The sequence below is a fragment of the Sabethes cyaneus genome, chromosome 1 (genome assembly GCF_943734655.1).
Source record: "Sabethes cyaneus chromosome 1, idSabCyanKW18_F2, whole genome shotgun sequence".
Classification (NCBI taxonomy): domain Eukaryota; kingdom Metazoa; phylum Arthropoda; class Insecta; order Diptera; family Culicidae; genus Sabethes; species Sabethes cyaneus.
The window spans coordinates 30,434,724-30,458,017 of NC_071353.1; the positions used below are offsets into that span (position 1 = coordinate 30,434,724).

Sequence of the window (23,294 nt, forward strand, 5' to 3'; positions counted from 1 at the left end):
CAGCCGCCAGAGCGTGTGGCTCGCTGGTACCCGTGTACCTTTGAACCATAAAAGCGCTGGACAAAAGGAAACTGCGCAACCCCCCTTATTACTGTAGCGACGTATCCGTTTAGGGTTATTTTTAGACACAAATTGTGCCTCTTCCTCCTTCTACTGTAGAAACCACCGCGGTGTCGGTGCACCGACCGAGAAGTTTTAATCTAACTTGTTTTTACTTTCAGGACGACGACACTATGCTGGCCCTTACGACTTGCAAGGTACTGCCCGTGGCGCTGTTCGTCCCTCTGCGTGTTAGCCGCGATTCTCAGCGCGAGTTTTCGAAGAAAGGCTTCGTTCCTATGAAATTGACCAAACTCGTGCTTTAGTCTTGACTTTGGATTTAAAGATATTTTGGCAAAATTCACTAGCCCCAATTAGGCTTATACAAATTTGAAAAAAAGTTTATGTCGCCCCCCCCTTCCAAAATTTTCGAAAATTGAAGGGGCAAAAAAATAAAGTGTAATACATATTATGTTGCATTCTATAGTGATAAGCAGATTTTTTACAGTTCACCGAGTATACATTTCTAAATTACCCAATATGTGTAAAGTTAAAGTAATTATCCGCTTAGTCTCGATCAACTTTCGTTCACCAACTAAGTTTTTTGATTCCTGCTACAGGTCGCAGGCGGGCCCAAAGCCGAAAATTGGATGTGTTTGAAATCAGACTTTGGCTCCATCTACTTTAAATCTTATTCCATTTTATTTTCACTTGTTTCAAAACACCTAATTAGATTGAGGCATCAATAAACTAAACAATAGAGGTGGGCAAAACGACTCTTTTGTGTGAGCGGCACTGAACTGTTCATTTACTGTCGCGAACCGATTCAAATGAGCGGCTCATGGTTCACGGTTCGTTTGTCCGCCATGTTGACAGTTCGCTAAATTGCGAGTCACAAACCAAGCTTCGTGCCACTTTCGGCAACCTTCGGGTAGGTTTGAAGAGCGTCGTTCTTTGCCAGGAGCCGTTCTTTTGAATTCTCTTCCCTGTGAACCGGTTCATTTGAACGGCTCGTGAGCTGTTCGCTCATCCCTACTAAACAATATATTAGTGAAATTTGGTACCGATTTTGACGGATATATTCCGAATTGCAGTAGGATTATTTTATGCTGTCATAGGTAGCAGATAGATTAAAATAGAAATACAACAAATTAGACACTCCGGAATATCAGCTTTCAGTGTTTTCGGGGCTCCAATTGGTCGTTTTATTCCGTAGTGTCCAAGAACATACCCTAATTTTGGATGTTGGGGACATAAAGCTTACAATATTACCTTACAAATACAATATTTTACCATGCATTGATTGCATGCAGAAAGGATGTAACTGAATTGTTCGAAACTTTTCGGACTTTGTGACATTAACATCAAATCAAGTCATGTTAAGTTATATTTCTTTTGTACTGTGCATCTTCTTCTGCTTTAAAAATGGAGTTTTAGTATGGATTATGGCAATGTGCGAAACTGGAATTAAATTGGAATAACATTTTCATTGCTAGGCAGTCGTTACGATTTATCTCTCCAAACATTTCAATGACTGGTTCGGTTTGAACTAAAATTACTGTGCAACATTTTTGTATTAAATATGCATTAATATGGAAAAATAAACACTGGTTTCTACTCTTTTGTTTCGGTTTTGAAGGTTTGATGTTATTATTTTTTTCTTGCCCCCCCCTTGAACAATATTTCGAGACCAGGACATAAACTTTTTTCCAAATTTGTATAAGCCTTAATTCTCGTTAGTATTAACGTAAAAAAAACTTGCCCAACATTCAACGGAAAGGCATCTTCCGTCCCGATGTAAGACGATTTGTATATCATGTCTAAAACCTCTAAAACACTATTTGAGTTTTCTCGAAAAACTCGTATAACTTCAGGTCAACAGGTCAAATCTTCGTGTACAGTGTTATAGTTAAAAAAAATGGTTTTTGACCCTTGACTTTTACATACGCTTAAGAAATGTCACGCATTCAATTAGTATCACGAAAAGTAGAATTATTACAACGATTTGAAGAGATATGAACATATTTAAAACAATTTTGTGGTTCCTGTCTCGGTAGCGTCAACTCACCTTATCAGCAGGTATGTTTTTGGACGACATCATTCCACGGCCAACGCAAAGCGCAAGAAAGGCCCTCTTGCAGTTTCGTTCGCTGCTGCTAGAGCCTAGGTTACAATTTGTGTCAACACAGGAGAGTCCCTGCTCGCATGTATTGGTGTAGACAATTTCGGTGATTTGACGATACTGGTGTAATTGCAAAAGCAGCCCTGAACACGGAATTCCTCCAAGCTGCTGCTGGATGCAAACTGCACCACCAGTTCTGCAACGGTATCGATTGATGCAACCCTTTCCGCCACTGTCAAGTTTCGTGCTACCTTTTCCTGCTGTAGATTACTCCAAACGCATACAAAGCAATGTACGATGTCCAATGCACTCGGTTTGTTGCACAATTCACCCCTGTCAGCTGTCAATGGTTGACAGCTTCAACAGCAAACATGACCCTTTGAATCGATAAATAGGCTTCAGGATTTTTATTCACAATCTTTTACATTTACACGAGACACATACAAAAGAGCCACAGGAAAAACACAAAACGAGTAGGGCGTATGTTGGTATGCACGAATGTGACGCGACCGACCACATACAGATTAAACTTTTTATCGTTCTTTGAACACACGATTTTCTACATTTTATTATTTTTGCCCTTTCAGGAATTAATGACGTTTTGCTTGAAAACTTTTTATCCTTGTGGATAAACTCACAATAGTATCACTGATCACACCTTCCTGCTGTCAACACTCAACGCGTACATACGCGGCACTGCAGGTTGAAACACTAGAAATCGAATGCACTGAATATAGAAAATTGATGCAATTCCACTGAGTTTCTCCAACTTGGGCTGTCAGCATTGGTAGCATTACAGCGCAGGGCAGAACACAGGAATGAGGAGCAGGATGTTGTTGTTCTGGTGGATGATACGTGTAAAATCTGGAAGTAGAATACATAAGAAAAAAAACGTCCGTGAATGGAATCGGAAATTTTCATTGCCTTGATATTATCGTGTGAAGTGTTCCCAATACAAAAATTTTAAGTCACTTTGACATAATGTACCCAATATTTCCACACAGTACGGTTGTAGATTTTATTGTCAACTGTCACTTTCATTTGATTTAAATTTTGAAAATGTAATCATTTCGTTTGAAACATACCGTAAATCTGGCTTTAGTTTTCAGAAGGACGCATAATCAACCCTTTTATATGCATTATGCGACCTTTTGAAAACTAAAGCCAGAAATGTGCATCACTCATTTCACTCAAAACTTCCAAGATTTCCGCAAATTGTTAGCTTAATTAACGCTTCTGGGAAGACATGTGTACATGCGGTTATTAATTTGAGTATCTTTCAATTTTTAACTAGAATATGCGATGGACAATTAGCAACATCACACACAATAGGTCGTATGAATAAAACAGTTGACTTTACTTTTCCCGTTTAAATCGTATGGGAGCATTTGCTCTAACTCTTTTATTCATACGGCCTAATAATGTGCGTTTACGGTACTCTAGGTACAAGTGATAAGTGAAATAATGAAGATCAATGCAACCTTCAGCCACTGTGGTGTATAGAATAAAATGTGGATGGTTTTATAGTATACACATTAATATTATTAATGTATTATTATTCAAATTAGTGCATAGTATCCAACTGAGAAATAATTTCATACCAATCATGTAGTCAGATACCATCTTTTGTATTCCAAAAGCTGCTAATTGTTTTTTATAACCGTTCTCGTTTGCACATACAAGCAACAAAAACGTTTCAGTATAAATTATTTTTAATTAAAACAAAATGAGTTTATAAACACTTTACACAGTCATTCTAAAATATTTTAGGTAATTAGACTATTCATTTACAGTATCATTCATGTTTTCGTTTAAAAGAATAATAGTGATATTTTCTTTAACAATATTCTAATTGGAAATGTTGCATTATTGGCAGCCCGGCATTGTGTTTTGTGGGTGGTAGATCTATTCAGCCACATTCACTTGTATTGAGCTTCTTTTTCTTTCTCTATCGCACTTGTTTATTTCAGAAAAAAAGCTTTGTTTTCGATATTTAAACATTCATATTATTTTTCTAGTTTAATATTGATTGTTGTTTTTATTATAGGACAACGTATATGGTATTTACAGACTTTGCAGGAACGGCATATCTTTCGCCTCATCCGAAGCAAAGATAAAAATAATAATACGCAACCTGCGCTGCAGCTTTCTTTTAACTTGTTTTTTTTTCATTCAACTGGATTTTTCAACTTGTCTCAAACGCGAGTTTGCATTTGCATCGATTCCCTTCACTAACACATAAATCCAAACCAATGTCGATGTTACAAACACTACATACAGCTAAAGACTCTCCTTACCCAAGATGGATCCCAACCCAATCCGTACAAGATTTGAGCTAACTTTTTAATTTTACACAAATCGTATCCTCAATTCATTGTCTTGTAATGTTTATGATGAATCGGCGCACGGTTGACATTCGATTTAAAATTTTCACTTCTTTCAACTGCACTTCATTGAACTAGAAGGGCGGAAGGCAATACGCACTGCAAAGCGAAAAACTAGACAACGACAATCGCGCACACGCGCAGCACTGAAAAAGTCTCAGCACCAACTGAACACCAGAAGAGAAATTTGCCAGGAGATTTTTCAACCTGACCCGATTTCAGAGCTGCCAAACTGTTTTTAAAAAATTTAAAAAACCGGTTTCCTATCCGGGATTTTTCGCCGGATTTTGCATTTCTAGATAGAATTAACAAAAGGACGCATGTCGCAAATGTAAACTAAACGGGTGAGAGATATTTTTTTGCTGGATCAGCATAGGAAAATCTACCCTCACTCGATTTGTTTACGCTTGCGCCATTCGCCTTTTTGTAATTCGAACTTCATTTGGCGACCAAACCAGGCCCACTCACACTCACACAAATAATGACGGGTTTCTGGTAAGTAGACAGAAAAAATCATGATGATAAATAATTTCTACCATATTAAGGACTCGAAATAGGTGAAAACTCCGCAATACTATACCGTTTTATTCGTTTATAGCGTATATGCATATTATCCAGTTAATACGAATATCAAGCGGTTTTTTGTAAGTTAAGTTTTTAGTATTGCAATAAATCTGTAGAAAAATGCACGAATAACACTCTAGTTTAACAAAGAAAGCATTGCATACTCCACTGACGAACTGACATGACACAGAAGAAAATCCTTTAAAAACCATCGTCCTACACATTTTGCTTGCACACTAGCACCCTCTGTTATGCATGTTGCGGAGTAGCTTGCATTTGCTGGGTTTTATGCTGTAGGGATTTTACATTTGTATGGTTTTATACTGAAAACTCGAAGCAACACTCGCGCGCCGCGCTGTGGATCATGTTGCGAAACATGATTTTTTGAAAAATGAGTGGTTTTTAGTTGGACGATGGAATTAACGCGAGTGTCTCGTCTGTTTGTCTGTGATACTACTGTCACTTAGAAAATAAAGTTTACGCTTGAGTTTACGTTAGTTATTTTCAGGGGTACGAATTAATCGAGGGAACGTCGCTCATTTAAACTATTCTCCGATTTTGAGCTCCCGCGAACACAACGTATATTTGCTATGAGTCAGGTAAAATAGTAGCAAAACAGATCCGTGAGCAACACTGGCATTCTATATTGAGATTACTGACAGCTTTCGTACGCACACTATGCCGCGTATACGTACACGCGATTTGTTGCTGTTGCTGTTGGGTTTTCCATGACATTTTCCAACCTGGGGGTAAACAAACCACCAACACAATCGCAAATTAGCAAGCTCTGTATATTGATTATACTCCTGGGAACCTTAAAAAAGTCTGTGTCTGAGACATTAAAATCAATATGATAAGTTTCCTCAGTGTATAGAATATCACTCGGTGATGGTGTTTACATTTTTCCGATTTTTCCAGTTACGACCTTTTCTAAAGTAGGGGCTGTTTTTGCTCAGCTTGTTTTTTAGCGTTTTGTTTTTGTTGTATTTTTATGAGCCGGCTCTCCATAGTGGACCATCACCATAGTGTCCATAGCATAGTACCTACTGTAAGAATATTATTTCCAAGTTTAATTTATTAATTTATAATATGTCATCAAAATATATAAATCAGCATCAAATGAAGCAAACAGGTAATAAGAATGTTGGCTATCGGGTGGATATTCTCAAGTGGAGCGATAGAATGGATTTATTAGCTGTCGGAAACGATAAAGGTAAATGTTGAATGATTATCCTGTCTATCATTTTATTTATCAAATTAACTCCATCAGGAGAAGTTATATTGCATCGCCTGAAATGGCAAAAAGTATGGCAATTGAGCCCACCCGAGGAAGGCTTGCGCGTTCGCGCAATTGCATGGAGGCCGTTGGAGAAAGTCATGGCAATTGGTGGGAAATTGTATTTAACTTTTTATTTTTGTCTTGAATCACTTACACCTTCTTTTAGCTTACAGTAATGGTACAGTGCTTCTGATTAACATAGAAAACAAAGAAGAAATCTATAGCTTCAATGTTAAATCCGACATAACTTGTTTGAATTGGACAGAAAACACAAGCGAAATTCCCGCAAACGATACTAGTGGGGATGCAATTGTAAGGAAAACGTATGAAGTTTGTCTTTATCGCTAACTATTTACATTTTTGCAGAACAACCACACGGTCTTTCTTCCTCCGTTACCAAATTTGAATTCACTCTCCTCAACGGCTAAATCAGTTGATTACAATACAATTAAGTTCTATTCAAAGCAGATTCTGAATCTTCTAATTGTAGCAACTATGAATGGAATGATTCATATTTCCGTATTTGGAATGTTAGTTTGTTGCGAAATTGATATATTTGAAAAGCTTAACATACATCACAGAGACGCCATTGTTAAAAATGTTAAAATGAGTTCCAATTTTAAGCAACTATTTGTTACTATTCAAAAAAATCAAAGTGGCATAGAGCTATATATTTTGGAGAATGACATACTACAAAAATATTCCACTTCATTGTTGAATTTGGCTATTAAACACGCACATCTTCTGGGTACCATGGCATACATAAACGATACGATTGAGTGCATCATTGAGGCATGGGAAACGGTGTTGCTAGAAATGGACAATAAACTAACTAAATATGCCGATGGCAAGGCCCCTGGTACGATTTCTGCAGATTTTCTAGAGCTGTTGATGTTCGGTTGCACATCGCAAGATCTGGAACAATTTTTACTTCGAGATCTGACAGAAAAAGGACTAAAAAAGCTAGGAAATAGTATAGAATTGAGCTACTCGACCATTCAGAAATTGGTGGTAAAACCATTACACACTGCTATCTGCAGTGTGTTTTATCATTTAAACTCGCTGCAAGGTATGATAAGCAATGTATTCTACTACAAACCGCTACTTGGAGAAGTAACTAATGAAGCTTTGATCAATTGTGGAGCGTTCCTAATTAAAGCCTATGAACTACAACAGACAATCGATACATCCACCAGAGATTTTAAAATATTTTTCCGCTGGTTGTATATCGTAATTGTTCGTTTAATGGACGAAACTCTACCGGAAGACAGTCCGTCTGTGACACAGCAAGAAATCAACTACCTGGCCGAGTTTCTCGATAACTTTGATGCTAACCAAAGTTCAGATCCCAGCGAAATTGGAGAGAGTATTGTTAACGATGATAAGAAGCGAAAATTCAACCTAGAACGAGTTGGTCAATACTTGGAAGACAAAATATTATCATATCCATCGAAAGCCGATGCCTCTAACCAGTGGGCAACACTGCTTGAACAAAACGAATGTCTCAAATCGTGCCAGCTTATATATCCCCATCACGATAATTATTCATTAGTTCAGCAACATAACCTTTTGAAATCAAGTATTGATAAAATTTTTGAAAATCCTATTGCGATTATAGGCGCGGATTTCAAGCAGGTTAGCATGCTACGGTTACAACACAATAGTGGCTCTACTACATTTCATCAAACCGTGACTAACATCAGTGAAAACAACGGATCTGCTACTTTCTTCGGTCTACTCGAATCGGACAGTAGTCTCATCATAGCGGAGTGCAATTCCTCATCGATGTTACGTTTTGTTCAACTCGTTTTTGGAGAAAAACCCTTTTTCGGAACACGCATCAATGCATACGGCGATTTGACGTTCAAACACATCCAATTCTACGATGAAGAATTCTTGTCCATATTACTACGCGGACAAACGAGTGATGGACGGTGCTGTAGCTATTTCTTCCAATTACCGTTGCAGAAAGTGATGGAGACGCTTGAGACAGTTGATTTTACAAATAATCATGTAATCGATCGTCAGAGCAATTGCTGTCGTACGATAAACGTTTACACACTGCTGGAGGAAAGTAATTTAAAAATGTTGGACGGAATGGATGCGGCTATGATCGCCGTATCCGGAACTAGGAATGTCGCCGCAGTAGTTTCCGAATCTTTAAAGACGATTCGCATTTATGATATGGATGCTCAAGAAGAAGATGACGACCTATTGAGCACATCGCTGAACAACAGCAGCTTGGACAACAGTAAGGATTCCATGCAGATATGAAATCGTGGAAATAAAAAGAGCCTGTTTTCTATTAAATGTAGCGTTACATAGGTTACATACAATCCGACGTCCTGCATGCGCTTTCTATATCTGCAACAAAGTTGCAAAATAAACCTTTAATTTAAGATAAGTTAGCTTGATGTAATTACCTAAAAATTGATCATTTAATAGTAACTAGCCGGGGAAGGGCTAAAATACTAATACCCGTGACTTTCTGATATATTTTTTATTCTTTTGCGTAAAATAATCGATTCAGTTGTGTCTACACTATGGCGTACTGTTCATAGAGTAGGTCTCGAATTTTGTAGTAATCCTCCGACAGGCATCCTTCTATTGTCACCTTTCCGGTGTCGACACGCTTCAGAGCCAATGTTCCATTACTGCACCACAACACACCTCCTGAAACCTCCGAGTTGATGTTCGCCCGCATCAGCACCTGTCGGAAATCGATCAACTTTAATTCGTTAATGAAGACCGAATTGTGAGCAGGCAGTTCATCATTCTTTAGCGGCTCCAATGTCAGTATCTGCTTGTCGCTTTTATCCTCCAATCCATCCAACTGGTCAACATCCATCGGAGCATCTGAGGCGGCAGCAGCAGCAGCTGCGATTGCATTGTTTGTAGTAGCATTATTCGTAGTACCACTAAGCGGCCCACTCAATGCTGCATTTACATCTTGCTCTGTCTCAGCACTAAATTGCTTATTCCTCACGACAATCTGTGCATCAATCCAAGATAGTTCGGCATCTTTACCCTTCTGGAATTCGAGCTGAGAAACGAGCGCTTCCGTCAGTCGAACTTGGTAGATGTGCGTTTCTGTGGTGGCATCAATCACCTCTCCCCGAGCAGGACTAAACACTCGGGCACCTATATTCAACTGACAGTGTTCTCCAATATGAGAGGTATTTGAAGGTGAACCACGTACAACCACCACACGGCGCGGCCGCAGCTGAGATAGAATCTTCAGCAAAGATTCTCCATCCGAACGTCCTTCAAAATCAATGAATTGAACCTGAGCATTTACTTCCACTAGTTTACGACTACTGATGCACTTGGTTGGTTTGTCTAATACTGTTAGTTCACTGTCCTTTTCCTTCTTAATGTCCTCTGGCTTGATCTGGTAATTTTCCTTATTATCTTCGCCTGCACCGTCAGGACCCGCGTCCACCATTCGGTAATCATCTGGTTGTATTATCTCACCATATTCGTCGAATTTAATTTTTTCCTCGTGGAATGGAAACATGGCATATTGTTTCTTACTTGATTTAAAAAAACCGGTATGAGAACGACCTTCCGGTCGAACTACTATGTCGTGTTTACCAGTGATCACACTCATTTCTAGTTCATCCTCAGAGTCGGAACTGCTGTCTAAATCCATGTCACTTTTGATAATCGACCGGCTATGCTTTTCACCCTCGGTTCTCATGTACTCATCCAACTCGGCTCCTTCCAGCTCAATTCTACGTCGAACATCGAGTTCTATCTTTCGACCGTTACCACCATTGTCAATCAAATCCCTGGCAAGTGTACCTGGCGATGATCTACTTGTAATTATCACACTGTTATTTACATTATTGGCCCATTGGACAAAAAGTTCTCGTGAAAACCCACTTTCCATGTCTGATGAACTGGCCAAGACTACCTTTGGACTAGGCACCTTCGCCAAATCTGCCATTGTATGACACAATCTTAGATGCTTGAACTGAAAGGGATTATTTCGCGCTCCTTCAAAGCTTTTCATCAGTTTGTCGCTCATCCATTCGATTTGGCTTTTGGCGAATTCAACCACATTATAACTCACATTATTCAGTAGTGCCAAAGAGTAAGCCATCAATCCGGATTCCTTGTTTTTCCACAGTTGATCTAACATATGCGCGAGTTCGAGCACACGCCCAGCGGTATCTACAGTCACAAGGACATTTCCATTGTTTCTAAGTGTTTGCAGAATGTTCGTCATAAACTTCTCATCCCGCGCTCGTCGTCTTGCTTGTTGATAGCGTGCATTGTAAGCGTCAACTATCAACAGAGACGGTCGCTGCAGCTTTTCTAGTTCGCAGCCGTTCAAATGTCTTTCTTTTTTATGATTAAAATCTGTTGCGTAAACGATGTCCTCCTCGCCCACCTTGACGACTTTCCAAATTGTTCCGCCAATCAAATGACCAGCTGGGAGAGGGGTTATTGTAATGCCATAGCCTTTACCTTTCAACGAAACGCTTTGGTTGTATTTAAGTTGAATGATTCTATCGAAAGCCGCGTCGACGTCGTCCAGTGTAAACAGATCAAAGTCGTACATGTTGTAATGAGACATAAATAGGTCGTACATAAACATTTGACCCATTTTATACACCGGAATAGTGGCGTAAATGGGGCAATTCAATCCAAGCTTTCCGACCAAATAGGGTAGCGCTCCGAGGTGAAGTCCATCTGGGTAGGATAATAGCACCGCATCAATAGTGTGGACATACCTATAGAAAACGTAATGTAATTGCACATAATTTTTCTAACTTAACGCTTTTTATATGTACTTTTTCAATTCTTTGATAAAATTTTGGTCGAATTTTTCATCCCAGCCGCAATCCAGCAGAAAGCGAACTTCATCCACTTGGAGAATATAGCAAGGCGGCGATTCGTCCATTGCGCCGGAAATGGCATGTAATTTGATGATGGATGTCATTTTCTGTTACGATCCGCTTGCGACAACTTGTAATATTTTAACGATAAATTAGTTCAGCTCACAAATTTCACAAAAACTGCAAATGCCGCAAATACACCATACAGTGGCGCGGACCGCGAGTAATCAAAATGCAAATCAATATCGTTTTTGACGTTTCCTTTCGTCTGCTTTTTCCGCTTTTTCGGCTTTTTCCCCTTTTTCCATTATTCCTCTAGATAGAATTAACAAAAGGGCGAATGTCGCAAAGCCTTTGAGCCTTTTGAGAGTTAATTTTCTTCTTGATTTTCCTAATTTTCTTATTCGCGACTAAAAGAGCCTGTTCGCTCTTACACGAAATCCCATCATGCCGAAAACGGTGAAAACCACGGGAATGACACTTCCAATACCAACCTATACAAAAAAAACGTAGCCAACATAGAGCGGGCCCAAGCTGACAGCTTCATAGATGGGCTCAAGCTGACAACCGAGTCGGATGTATAAATTGTTAAATTTTGTTAGTTTTAGTTCGATTTTAGTCAAGGTTTTAGCATCACTTAGCCAATTTCAGGCAGACAATTAATGCGAAATACATGAAACTGTGAAAATGGTTAGATAAATTCGTTTTGTAAAATCGCTTTGCGTTTGCCGCCTTTTTCATGTGAGCAACGAAAATGTGACGTCATATCAGCCCCCTGGTGAAAACAAAAGCATCAAAAAAACACTTCCAAAAAGTAATTTCATCGATTAAATAAAAGCATTAAAAGTTCGTTTTGAGCCTTTAATGCAGGGGGGATCTACCGGTAAGGAATTGTGAAACTCACATGTGAAGGGGCAGGCAGGTGACCATAATTTTTAATGCCGCTCTTGCTACTTTTTTTCTTACCAATTTGCTGCTCTTGCCTGTATATGTAGCTTTCGAAAAGTTTCTTAGTTTGTTTTATTTACGCTAAAAAGCAAATAAATGCATTATCGGGATCAAAATAATACAAACGACAATTGCGCTGCGTGTTTGGGTTTGAGTTTCTGTCAACTGCAGCAGACAAAAATAGAGTTGCGAGTCCCTTGGCTCGAAATCAATCACACGCCGTTTGGTCCATGACAGTACAAACGTCATGGACCAAACACCATCTGCGGTAACGCACACATGTATGGAATTTGACAGCAATAAATCCCCCCTGCTTTAATGCGAGTGTTTCGACTTTCGTATGTTTCATGCTCGATTTGTTACGTTTGATAGAAACTAAAACTGCAAAATATTCCTTTTAGAATTATGTAGAACTACGAATACAGTTGGATCTAATTTGTTTTGCTAAAATATATTTTGCACGTTCATCAATCGTTTATACCGTTTATACGTGAACTACGAGTTTAGTGGCATAATAAAGCAATAACACGATGAGCTGCTCACAAGACTATTTGAACAGCACGCAGAATTTAGTGCATCCGGACTGGGAAGTGATAGATCCTACACCAGACATTCACACTTTGTTTCCTGTGTTCGACCGGAAGTTTTTCCAAAATCGTCTGGTGTGTGTACAGCTAGAATGGAGCAAAAAAATGTATAGCTGTGCTGGCATTTGTTATCAACGCTCGAACCGTGTGGGAAAAAGTTGTATTATTCGTCTGAGCGAACCACTACTTAAGCTGCGTCCCCGAAAGGACTTGGTTGAAACTCTATTACATGAGATGATTCACGCATATTGCTTCGTGCTGGGTATCCGGGAAGGAAACGGTGGACATGGTCCTAACTTTAAGAAAATAATGAACGGAATCAATCGTATTGCTGGAACTAACATAACAGTAAGATTATTTTGGTCACTAGTGACAAATCATTCGAAAATTTCCAATTTTTAGGTTTACCACACGTTTCATGATGAAGTTAAACTATACAAAACACACTGGTGGAAATGCAACGGTATGTGTCGTAATCGAGGACCTTTTTATGGATTGGTTAAAAGGTCTGCTAATCGCAAACCAGGACCTTCGGACTTCTGGTGGGCTGGTCATCAAGCAACTTGTGGAGGAGAATTCATAAAAATCAAGGAACCGGATCCAAAACGGAAGAAGGCCACATCTAATAAAGAGAACAAACTGCTTTCGCAGGATGGCAAAGGTAAAAAGCCTGGAACTGTATCACAGCATACAAATATTACCAACTATTTTGATCTAACGGGCTCATCGCAAGACTTGAAAAAGCCCTACAAGGGAGCAACAGCAAATGCGGGTGGACGAACCATTGTGATACGTAGACCTCCGAATACGACTAAAGAACCCCCGTCAAAAGTTGGAAACTCCACGCCCGTTAAGCATTCAGAGCCAAATGTTCCTCCAGGAGGTAACCTACGGAATGTAAAACAGTTTAAAGATCTTTCTGGTAGCGACTTGAGTCCAATTAAAACACCCCCGGCTTCACTCTTTACGGGAACTGGTCAAACACTTGGAGGAACAAGTTCCTCACTCCAGTCAGGAAGCACTGGAAAAAGTCGATTATTAAATCAATTTCCGCCACCAAACAAAAAGTTTAAACAAAATACTCGCCCTATTGAACAAGAAACGATTGATCTTTCTGATGACGAAGATTATATCTTTGAGCAAATCGACTTGGATCAAATTAAGCAGCAACGACAGAATGCTATTCGAAAGGAAATTTTTGAATCCTTTGCTAATGATGATATGCAGGACATTATTCTTATCGATGACGAATACGACGATGACATGGCAGCTGTTTCCGACTTAGAGAATCTTAATGAATCGCTCACAGACGTTTCGGTCATTGATGAGTTATTCAGCGAACAAGATGCGTTAATAGACGAGTTTAATCGTACCAACAATCAGCTCAAAGTAGAACGAGTAGAAGACGAAATGATCACTTGTCCAATGTGTTCAAAAAAGATGAGAAGATCAGAATTATGCTCACACTTGGAAATATGTTTGGATGTCCGACAAGGGGGAAACGCTCACGATCCTAGTCTGCCAACTACTTCAAAAACTTCCTTCGTGAATGATTCAATGCCTAGCAGCAGTTCACAGACTGGTTGCACCGAGCAGCGACAAATCCTCGAACAATGCGGTTACAGCGAGAATGACATCAAGAAGGCCTTGGCAGCTATGGAAGAAGAGGAACAAATCGAATCAAACCGAACACCCCAATTGAGTGACAGTCATCTACTCGACGATAACGGTGAGGTTGATTTGATCGCTGTAGAAGAATGCGAGTGTCCTGTTTGCCACAGAAAAATTTCTTTTGACCAAATTAACAGGCATTTGGACCAGTGTTTAACAACGTGATAATCATGTTATCGGGTGTTATGTTATTATTTGTTTATTTTTTACCAAGAATAGACCCGTGTTTCCAATATGTTGTATCTCAATTATTCGCAATGAAGAAACCACAGACGAAACGAAAAATTTTGACGTATAGACTATCTATAGACATATACTGCCGCTGGAAGCATATTTGTCTCATGTTACAATACTTGAAAATGAGAAAATCGCATTCAAAGTTGAAAAATTGGTTTTCCTAAAATTATTAAGGTTTGTTGTTTTTATTTGTCCGTCTTTACAACTTGAAAACATTTAATATGATTTATTTATTTACTATTTGATGGGGCTTTTAACCGTTGGTTGGTTCGTCCCAAATGACATTTAATATGACATTATATATGCAGTGAGACAAATATGCGTCCATTTTTTCAGTGGGGCGTTCAATTTCTTTTCGAGTTTTTCTGGTATTAACACCATGTTTTCAATTCATATTTTAAAAATACATATCGTTAGACAAAATATTTAAAATGGCAAACTGTAACATCGGACAGTTGTGCTTCCACCGGCAGTATATTATCGACCTTTTCGCGTGCGTAATGGCGGCTAGTGGGTAAAACTTTCGGAGAGCGTTAGCATGCCTTTGGCAACTTTATTCACGTCAAGTTGATATTTCCAGCCTTAATTGTGGCTGTAGAACTTTCAAGCATACGTGAGCGGAGTTCTCAAAAGCAAATAAACATTGTTGAAAACTGTACCCACTAGACGCCATTAGGCGCGCGAAAAGGTGGATAGTATATTTATGCTATTCCGTATATCGAACGAAAGTGGTTGGTACCGAGCCAACACCATATTCAAGACAGTGCCTAATTGTGAACAGTTGGTGATTTGACTTACATATTGACAACATTCTAGCTATTAAACCCATTTTAGTAATACAAAATCATTACATGATAGTTATTGTCAATTGCAAGGAAAATTGTACCATCCAAAGTGCGATATCGCTCATAAAAGTGCTATTTTAGCTTAAATCGTTTCGGTCTCTTCGGCGCACTTATTGCTTGGAAGATAACGAAAAAGTGCGCCGAAGATACCGAAACGTTTTAAGCTAAAATAGCACTTTTATGAGCGATATCGCACTTTGGATGGTACAATTTTCCTTGCAATTGACAATATTAATTTGTCAAAATAGCTAGAATTTTGTTAATATGAAACTGTCTGACCTGTCCAGAATTAGGCACTATCTTGAATATGGTGTCGGCACGAAATTCTTCACTCCGCCCGCAAAATCAAATGGACAATACAACTCGTTCGAAACAAGTGGAACGAAATAAAGATCCGTTCGAAATACAGAATAGTGGTGATGATAGACACAAAATAGAAGTGAACATTTCAACAACGCGAGGATCAAAAAGTGGTCATCACAGAGCCTCTTTTAAGTTTGTCTTTTGGAATATTGGCGTATAGCAAAGAATATTAGCAATAATAAGCAGAACGCCCGCTCTTTCGCTGCTATATTGTCGGTGTTTTGCCAAAACGAACGATTATTGAGTAATTTACATCCCTACTCTGTGTTTCAAACGAATTGGTTTTTCAAACGACAGTGGATGATATCCTTCACCGCAAGCAAAATCAATCGGGTCACGTCCTGTCCTATCAACTACCCAAAATGTCTGTGATAATGGTGATAATATTATGAAGTGTCGTACCCCTCAGTGTCCAGCAGACTACACCCCAAGTAACAATTTCAGGCTGATCAAACGCTTTTATCGACCTTTTTGCGTGCGTAATGGCGGCTAGTCATAAATAAAGGTAACTCTCCGCTTTCGTTCAAAATTTAGCGGTTTTTGAGTGTCTCGGCGCCTCTATAATCTATCCACTTTTTCGCGCGCTTAATGGCGGCTAGTGGGTACAAACTTCGACAATGATTATTTGCTTTTGGGAACTCCGCTCACGTATGCTTGAAAGTTCTACAACAATTAAGGCTGGAAATATCAACCTGCTCACGTATGCTTGAAAGTTCTATTCGCGATGACGGCATTGAAAAAGATTTCGTAGGCTGCTCGCACTTACAGAAAATCTCATGCCGAACTGTCAACGTGTGCACAAAAGCAAAAATATTTCCCTTTCTTTTTTTCTCACGCAAAACCCTGAACAATATCAGCAACGCCGTCATAGCGAATTGCAGGTTGCAGTGAAACGACTAAATGCACAGCAACGATCTAAATATTGCGATGCGTTGCGATCTAAATTGCCATTGCAGTGCTTCATAATAGAGAATATTATCAGTCGTTTTTCTTCTTCAAACAATATCAATCAAATTGTTTCCTTGCTATTTTCTATTTTCAGAATATTTTTAACAAAAATTGTGTAATAAAATCTAAAAATAACACATGTTATGCTGCAAGCATATTTGTTACATTGGCCTTGCCAGCGTTGAAAGAGATTTCGTAGGCTGCTCGCACTTACAGGAAATCTCGTGCCGAACTGTCAACGCGTGAGTGTTGACAAAAGCAAAAATACTTCCCTTTCTTTTTTTCTCACGCAAAACCCTGAACAATATCAGCAACGCTGGCAAGGCCAATTAACGCAATTTTTTATTCCAAAGTTTTTCGAAACTTTAGCATCACTGGATACGAGCACAGCAGCTCTGACAGCTTTTGGTAAACAAACATGGTGGCATCGAATTTTCGTAACGTGAATTTTTCTGCTGTTAAATTTAGGTCACTTTGCACTAGGGTAACCAACGTATTTTGGACCCCCTCAACAGCTGAACATAATTTGGACACTTACAGCAAAATCAAATGGAAGTGTCCAAATTATGTACAGCTGCCGAAGGGGTCCAAAATACGTTGGTTACCCTATATGTTGAATTATTTGATGCAGTTGTATAATTCGAAACAACCATCAAACGATCTCAAAACGTATCTATTATCTCACTTTTCTTCTGCATCTACTGTTAAGTAATCATCAATTTGACGGCTCGCAAAAAATTGACATGAATCAATGACAGCTCGCTGCTAGGATTTTACTTGCATTTTGTCTGCAAGTTCCTTGTATTTCGCGTTTTTGATGCAATCTGCAATACAATAACAGTTAAGGCTGGAAATATCAACTTGACGTGAATAAAGTTGCCAAAGGCATGCTAACGTTCTCCGAAAGTTGTACCCACTAGCCGCCATTACGCACGCGAAAAGGTCCATAGGGCACCTCAGCCGCAGAAAGTTAAGTAATTTTCATATTTCAAATTGGTACTCCTTTTGTAGAGTGTAATCGTTCAACATGGAGTGAGTCGACATCGTCGACATAAGCATTCGATGATGCGGCGATGGGCATTGATGAAATAAGTAATCTGTCATATGTCATATCGTTGAAGCTGATTCGTAAGCAGAAGTAGAATTTCCAGGATGGGTCTTACAATTTCCAGCCTTCTGACCAGGCTTTTCGGCAAAAAACAGATGAGAATATTAATGGGTAAGTTTTAGAAAAAAGATTCTGCTATGTAATGTTAAATTTATGTATGGTTTCGTTAAAATCTACCTTTTAAATGTCGTTCGTCGGCACGTAGATGACGTCACAATCAGAATTTATCTGCTTCCCCTATCAACTTAGCTAAATTTATGTTTCGTGTGAAAATGAGAATATATTTTTTTTAATGCTAAATAAATCGTTTTTATTACATTTCAGTTGGTTTGGATGCGGCTGGTAAAACAACAATCCTCTATAAGCTGAAGCTTGGCGAAGTTGTGACGACCATTCCTACCATCGGTTTCAACGTGGAGACGGTGGAGTACAAGAACATTTGCTTCACTGTCTGGGACGTGGGTGGCCAGGATAAAATCCGTCCATTATGGCGTCATTACTTTCAAAACACACAGGGACTGATTTTTGTGGTTGATTCCAACGATCGCGAGCGAATCGTAGAAGCAGAGAAAGAGTTGCAAAGTATGTTGCAGGAAGATGAGCTGCGGGATGCTGTTCTGCTTGTGTTCGCCAACAAACAGGACCTCCCGAATGCTATGACCGCTGCGGAATTGACCGATAAGTTGCACCTGAACCAGCTGAGAAACCGACAGGTATGATAGTTCCCCTTTGTATACAGAGTCCTATTGCGTGTTACCTTCGATTATGGTGATCCATCTATTTTGGTCAGCACTTTACGCATACCCTATTTTGGACATTTACGGCAAAATCAAATGAAATTGTCCAAAATAAAGTACACATAACGCGTTGCCCAAAATATATGGATCGCCCCATTTTCTTTAATAATCTAAGATATTGCTTGAAATGCCTAAATTTATTTCGAATATGGTAGAAGGTTTTGTTTCACTTTTCGTCACGAGCTCGAAGATTGTTTCAACAGTATCTTCATACTATTTCTACATAACAGTTGAGTGTTGGAATTGACATGTAATTTATTACAGACACAATTATTTTTGGTTTACTGTGAACCATAATTTTTTATTCGTCTTTCGGGCACATGATTTTAAATTACAATTATGATGGAGTACAGGTGCATTATTATTTTAAGCACCAAATTTTTGATATACGTAAAATTCTAGAGACCTTCAATGTTTTAAGTTTGAATAACTACAAGTTAACGATCTAACGGACAACATCTTAAAAACAAATGCGATCAATTGAGTGAGTATTTTTCCATGAAAGTACGCTCAAAAAAGCTCACGTTTTGATTTTCTTGCAAACACAATTATCTGAAGGGGCACCAGATACCAAATAGGGTGATTCATTTATTTTGCATTGTACTTTATTTTGGACCCTCATTTGATTTCGCCGTAAATGTCCAAAATAGAGTAGGCGCAACGCCTGTCCAAAATAGATAAATCACCCTGTTACTCTTTTTTTGGTACCAGTTTTGGTCGAAAGGACATTTTTTCTTAATACCCCGGACGCAAATTTAGAAAACTAAAGCAAAATATCTTACTGTAATTCAAATCTTTGCTTAAAAGGAAACTTTGCAGCATTTGAAGATATTGAGATTATAATTATGTATTAATCCTCGATATAAAAACTAGACGATAAACGACTTTATTTAAATACCATTTGTGCAATGATTTGAAAAATGCACTGTTTTAGTGACGAATAATTATTTTTCTATAAGCTTTATTCGACAAAATTGTTAACGCAATCTGTGGTGCTGACATGCCACTTTATTGCAATTTTACTAGTGAACATTCTTTTGTTGGTGATGGTAGAAAAGCGGATACTACATGTTTTCTTTTGATTTTTAGTGGTACATTCAGGCCACGTGCGCGACTCAGGGGCATGGACTGTACGAAGGCCTAGACTGGCTATCCAATGAACTAGCCAAGAAATGATGGGCTGCAAGCTAATGCAACAACTATCCAAACGACAGTGAACAACAATGCTGGTGGGTTAGTTGAATCATAAGCAGCTGTATTAGTTGTTCGTTATCCTTTCACATTCAAGAACACACACACACATTTTATATCCTATGTCTAATGAATGAATGGTATAAATAAAATAAACTACATTCTCCGTATCTGGGCTGAACAATTCTTGTGCAAAAAAAAGTAATAAATATGATCGAAGTGCAAATTGCTTGTCATTTTGCTGAAAATCCAACAGAAAAAAAGTTTATTATATGTTCATTTTCGTCGGCAGAAATATACTAGTAGTAATACAATTGGGATGTATAAGAAGATAGTAAAACAGGCAATTCGTACCGATACTGATTTGTAAATTTAAGGAAGTATTTTACTGTATAAATAAATTAATAAAACTAAGTTTGCGTTTTTAATTTTGATGATCATTTTTGAGCTAATGTTTAAAAAATAATCTAAAACTGTTTCCAATCTAATCTTAACTGGTAATTATTTATTTTTTTAGTTAAAAAAAATATTTTTCGTAGGGATGAGCATTTAAAAATGTAAGCACGATAAATGCTTGTAATTAATTAGTTCTATAATTTACTACTTTACCAGTCCGGGGTGGCTCTGGCCGTATCAATAATTCCGCTCCATTGTACTCGGTCCTGGGCTACACGTCGCCAATTCGTTGCGCGGCTCGACATTCGTAAGTCGGTCGCAACCTGGTCGAGCTCGAGCCATCTAGCACGTTGGGCCCCTCTATTCCTGGTGCCGGTGGGGTTCTTGAAGAGAACGGATTTCATTGTACAGTCGACCGGCATCCTTGCGACGTGGCCGACCTATCGTAGTCTCTCAACTTTCGCCAGGTGTACGATGGGAATCTCTTCAAGCAGTGCCTGTAGCTCGTGATTCATACGCATCTGCCACTCTCCGTTTTCCGTTTATACTCCGCCAAAAATAGTCTGCAACACATTTCGTTCAAATACGGCAAGTGCACGTATGTCATCCGTAAGCAAAGTAACTATCTCAAGTCTGTACACGACTACTGGCTACTCTTGCTGAAGATCGTTTCTCTCGTTTCGACTTTCAATAGCGATAATAAATAACATCCATGACAGTTCATCCCCTTGCCGCAACCCTCTGTGCGATTCGAAAGGACTCGAGAGTGTTCCTGAAACGTACACGTAGCATCACTCGCTCCAGAGTAGCTATGATCAGCCACGTCGGTTTTCCGAAAAACCGTACTCATGCATTATCTGCCATAGCTGTTCGCGTTTAACTGTATCGTATGCTGCTCTGAAATCCACGAAAATATGAAAGGTGGGCACGTTGTACTCTCCACATGTTTGGAGGATTTGTCAGAGAGTAAAAATTTGATCCCTAGTAGCACGGGCCCTCATAAAGCCCACCTGATACTGCCCTACGAATTCTCTTGAAATTGGGGATAGACGACGTAACAAAATTTGGGAGAGCACCTTGTAGGCGACGTGATGCCGCGGTAATTATAGCAATCTAGCCGATCACCCTTTTTGTAGATTGCACAGACTACACCTTCCATCCACTCCTCCGGTAGTTTTTCCTCCCAAATCCTAGAAATTATTCAATGAAGTGCCGTTGCTAGTTATTAATAGGCCATTTTTGTAGAGCTTTGCCGGGAGCTTTCCGCGCTCGTCGATATTTGCCCAAATTCTCTCTCGTAGATATGGTAAGATAGTTTTTCCAAGCTATTTTTTTCCTCTCTATCGCTTGTTGGCATTCCCCGTCAAACAAATCAATTCGTGCACTCGAGGTTTACACTCCGAGCGTATCATACTCTTTCCGTTTTCGAAGGTCGAATCATCCAGTACGCGCGTAGTTTTCGGCAATTGGCGGGTTGTTCAGCTGCCGAATGTTTAACCGAGGAAGGTGGTTTTGTCGCGAGGTTTAAACCGTCGATAGTTTTGAGCGCACATGTACTGCTACTAGGTAATGGTCCGAGTCGATATCCGCACCCCTTAAGCAGCGTACGTTAATGTTTTTCGAAAAAACCGGCCCTCGATGAGAATATGGTCGATTTGGTTCGAAGTTCGTTGGTCAGGTGATCTCCAGTTGGCTTTGTGGGGAAAGAAAGCGCTTCTGATCACCAAGCCTCGGGATGCTGCAAAGTTGATGCATCGCTGGCCGTTATCGTTCGTGTCGGTGTGCAGGCTATGGGACCCGATCTCTGGTCTATAGATTGCTTTCCTGCCGGCCTGAGCGTTCATATCCCCGAAGACGATTTTGATGTCCCGTTGTGAGCAGTTGTCGTACGTTGCCTCCAGCTGCGCATAGAACGCCTCCTCATCATCGGGTCTACCTTCGTGTGGACAATGCACGTTAATGATGGTGTAGTTGAAGAAACGGCATTTTATCCTCAACACGCACATCCTCTCGATGATCGCTTTCCAGCCCATTACGTCAACGCGATCCTGCATTTTACCCAACGCTACGAAGCCCGTTCCCAGCTCATTGGTCGCTCCACCGTTCTAGAAAAATTGGGCTTTGCTGCCACGGATCCTCCACACCTTCTTGCCTTTGCGACAGATCTCCTACAGTGCCACGATGCCAAGCTTTCGGGGTTCTATAATTTTACTATTATTAAATTGGTTTTCCGTCCTAATGATGACGACTGATGAACAAAATTTCTCCAATTCACTCGGTTGTGGGCTATACCGCTCTCGAGTTTTTTGGACACCAGGTATACCAAACGCCAGATCTCGCTTCACTTGGACTAACCATCTTGCTCGTAGCGATAGGAACGTATTTCTAGCGGGTTTGAATGTTTGAAGTAAACACCTTCATTTTTAATTGGTTTCTTAAAGATTATGAGCAATGTTCACTTGCTAATCAATAAAGATTAAAAGCATTCGAAATCAATTCTATTCTGCCAATTTTTTTCCAAGTGTGGACTCATTACTGCGACCAGTATACAGCCTGAATTCGTTAATTGGGCCACGACTGCACTCCAGCTGATTCGCTAATTGTGCCGACTGACAGTTGTTAGAAATTTCTAAACTCGAAATATCCATCATACAATTTTGACATTCAAGTTGTCATGTAGCCCAAGGTTAGTCAAGAGAGGTTTTCTGATGTTCAAATTTGTTTTTCACCCCCGCTGGGTTAGCCTTGACGATCACCGAAATTTGCAAAGCGGAAACTGTTGAATGTATAAACAACGTCGGTGGTTGCTAACCAATCGTTCCGCGCACTTCTGTTCTACAAACTGTGAAAACTAGATCACCTATTTTAACTCACCTTGATGTAGCCTAATTAGCGAACACCCAATTAACAAACCACCAATTAACGAATCTTTGCTGTAGTTGATCTACGCTCAAGTACTTTTTTACACGGT

General features: G+C 39.4%; 5 protein-coding genes across 5 annotated transcripts in view; 3 read left to right on the top strand and 2 right to left on the bottom strand.

Moving 5' to 3' along the window:
• The window catches only part of LOC128745178 (ubiquitin-like protein 3), a 132,320-nt gene extending 129,892 nt beyond the window's left edge, over positions 1 to 2,428 (bottom strand). The window contains exon 1 of the mRNA XM_053842196.1: positions 2,108 to 2,428. Within this exon, the coding sequence (XP_053698171.1) occupies positions 2,108 to 2,140 (33 nt within the window). The 5' untranslated portion in view covers positions 2,141 to 2,428. The remainder of the gene's footprint in view (positions 1 to 2,107) is intronic.
• A 3,749-nt stretch (positions 2,429 to 6,177) lies between these two features.
• Positions 6,178 to 8,674, top strand: LOC128745168 (anaphase-promoting complex subunit 4). The gene is made up of 4 exons (XM_053842184.1): positions 6,178 to 6,322; positions 6,380 to 6,496; positions 6,555 to 6,700; positions 6,755 to 8,674. The coding sequence occupies exons 1-4, from the start codon at positions 6,199 to 6,201 to the stop codon at positions 8,660 to 8,662; spliced, it is 2,295 nt and encodes a 764-aa protein (XP_053698159.1). The 5' UTR covers positions 6,178 to 6,198; the 3' UTR covers positions 8,663 to 8,674.
• A 227-nt stretch (positions 8,675 to 8,901) lies between these two features.
• LOC128743114 (probable cleavage and polyadenylation specificity factor subunit 2) lies at positions 8,902 to 11,347 on the bottom strand. The gene is made up of 2 exons (XM_053839640.1): positions 11,188 to 11,347; positions 8,902 to 11,127 (listed from the first exon to the last, which is right to left on the bottom strand). The coding sequence occupies exons 1-2, from the start codon at positions 11,334 to 11,336 to the stop codon at positions 8,925 to 8,927; spliced, it is 2,352 nt and encodes a 783-aa protein (XP_053695615.1). The 5' UTR covers positions 11,337 to 11,347; the 3' UTR covers positions 8,902 to 8,924.
• A 1,238-nt stretch (positions 11,348 to 12,585) lies between these two features.
• On the top strand, positions 12,586 to 14,614 carry LOC128744547 (DNA-dependent metalloprotease dvc-1). Its single transcript, XM_053841632.1, has 2 exons — positions 12,586 to 13,115; positions 13,170 to 14,614. Exons 1-2 carry the CDS (start codon positions 12,711 to 12,713, stop codon positions 14,601 to 14,603), a joined length of 1,839 nt encoding a protein of 612 aa, XP_053697607.1. The 5' UTR covers positions 12,586 to 12,710; the 3' UTR covers positions 14,604 to 14,614.
• Positions 14,615 to 17,926: 3,312 nt separating this feature from the next.
• LOC128733209 (ADP-ribosylation factor 2) lies at positions 17,927 to 20,336 on the top strand. The gene is made up of 3 exons (XM_053826907.1): positions 17,927 to 18,050; positions 18,264 to 18,652; positions 19,826 to 20,336. Exons 1-3 carry the CDS (start codon positions 17,984 to 17,986, stop codon positions 19,910 to 19,912), a joined length of 543 nt encoding a protein of 180 aa, XP_053682882.1. The 5' UTR covers positions 17,927 to 17,983; the 3' UTR covers positions 19,913 to 20,336.
• The last annotated feature ends 2,958 nt before the right edge of the window (positions 20,337 to 23,294 follow it).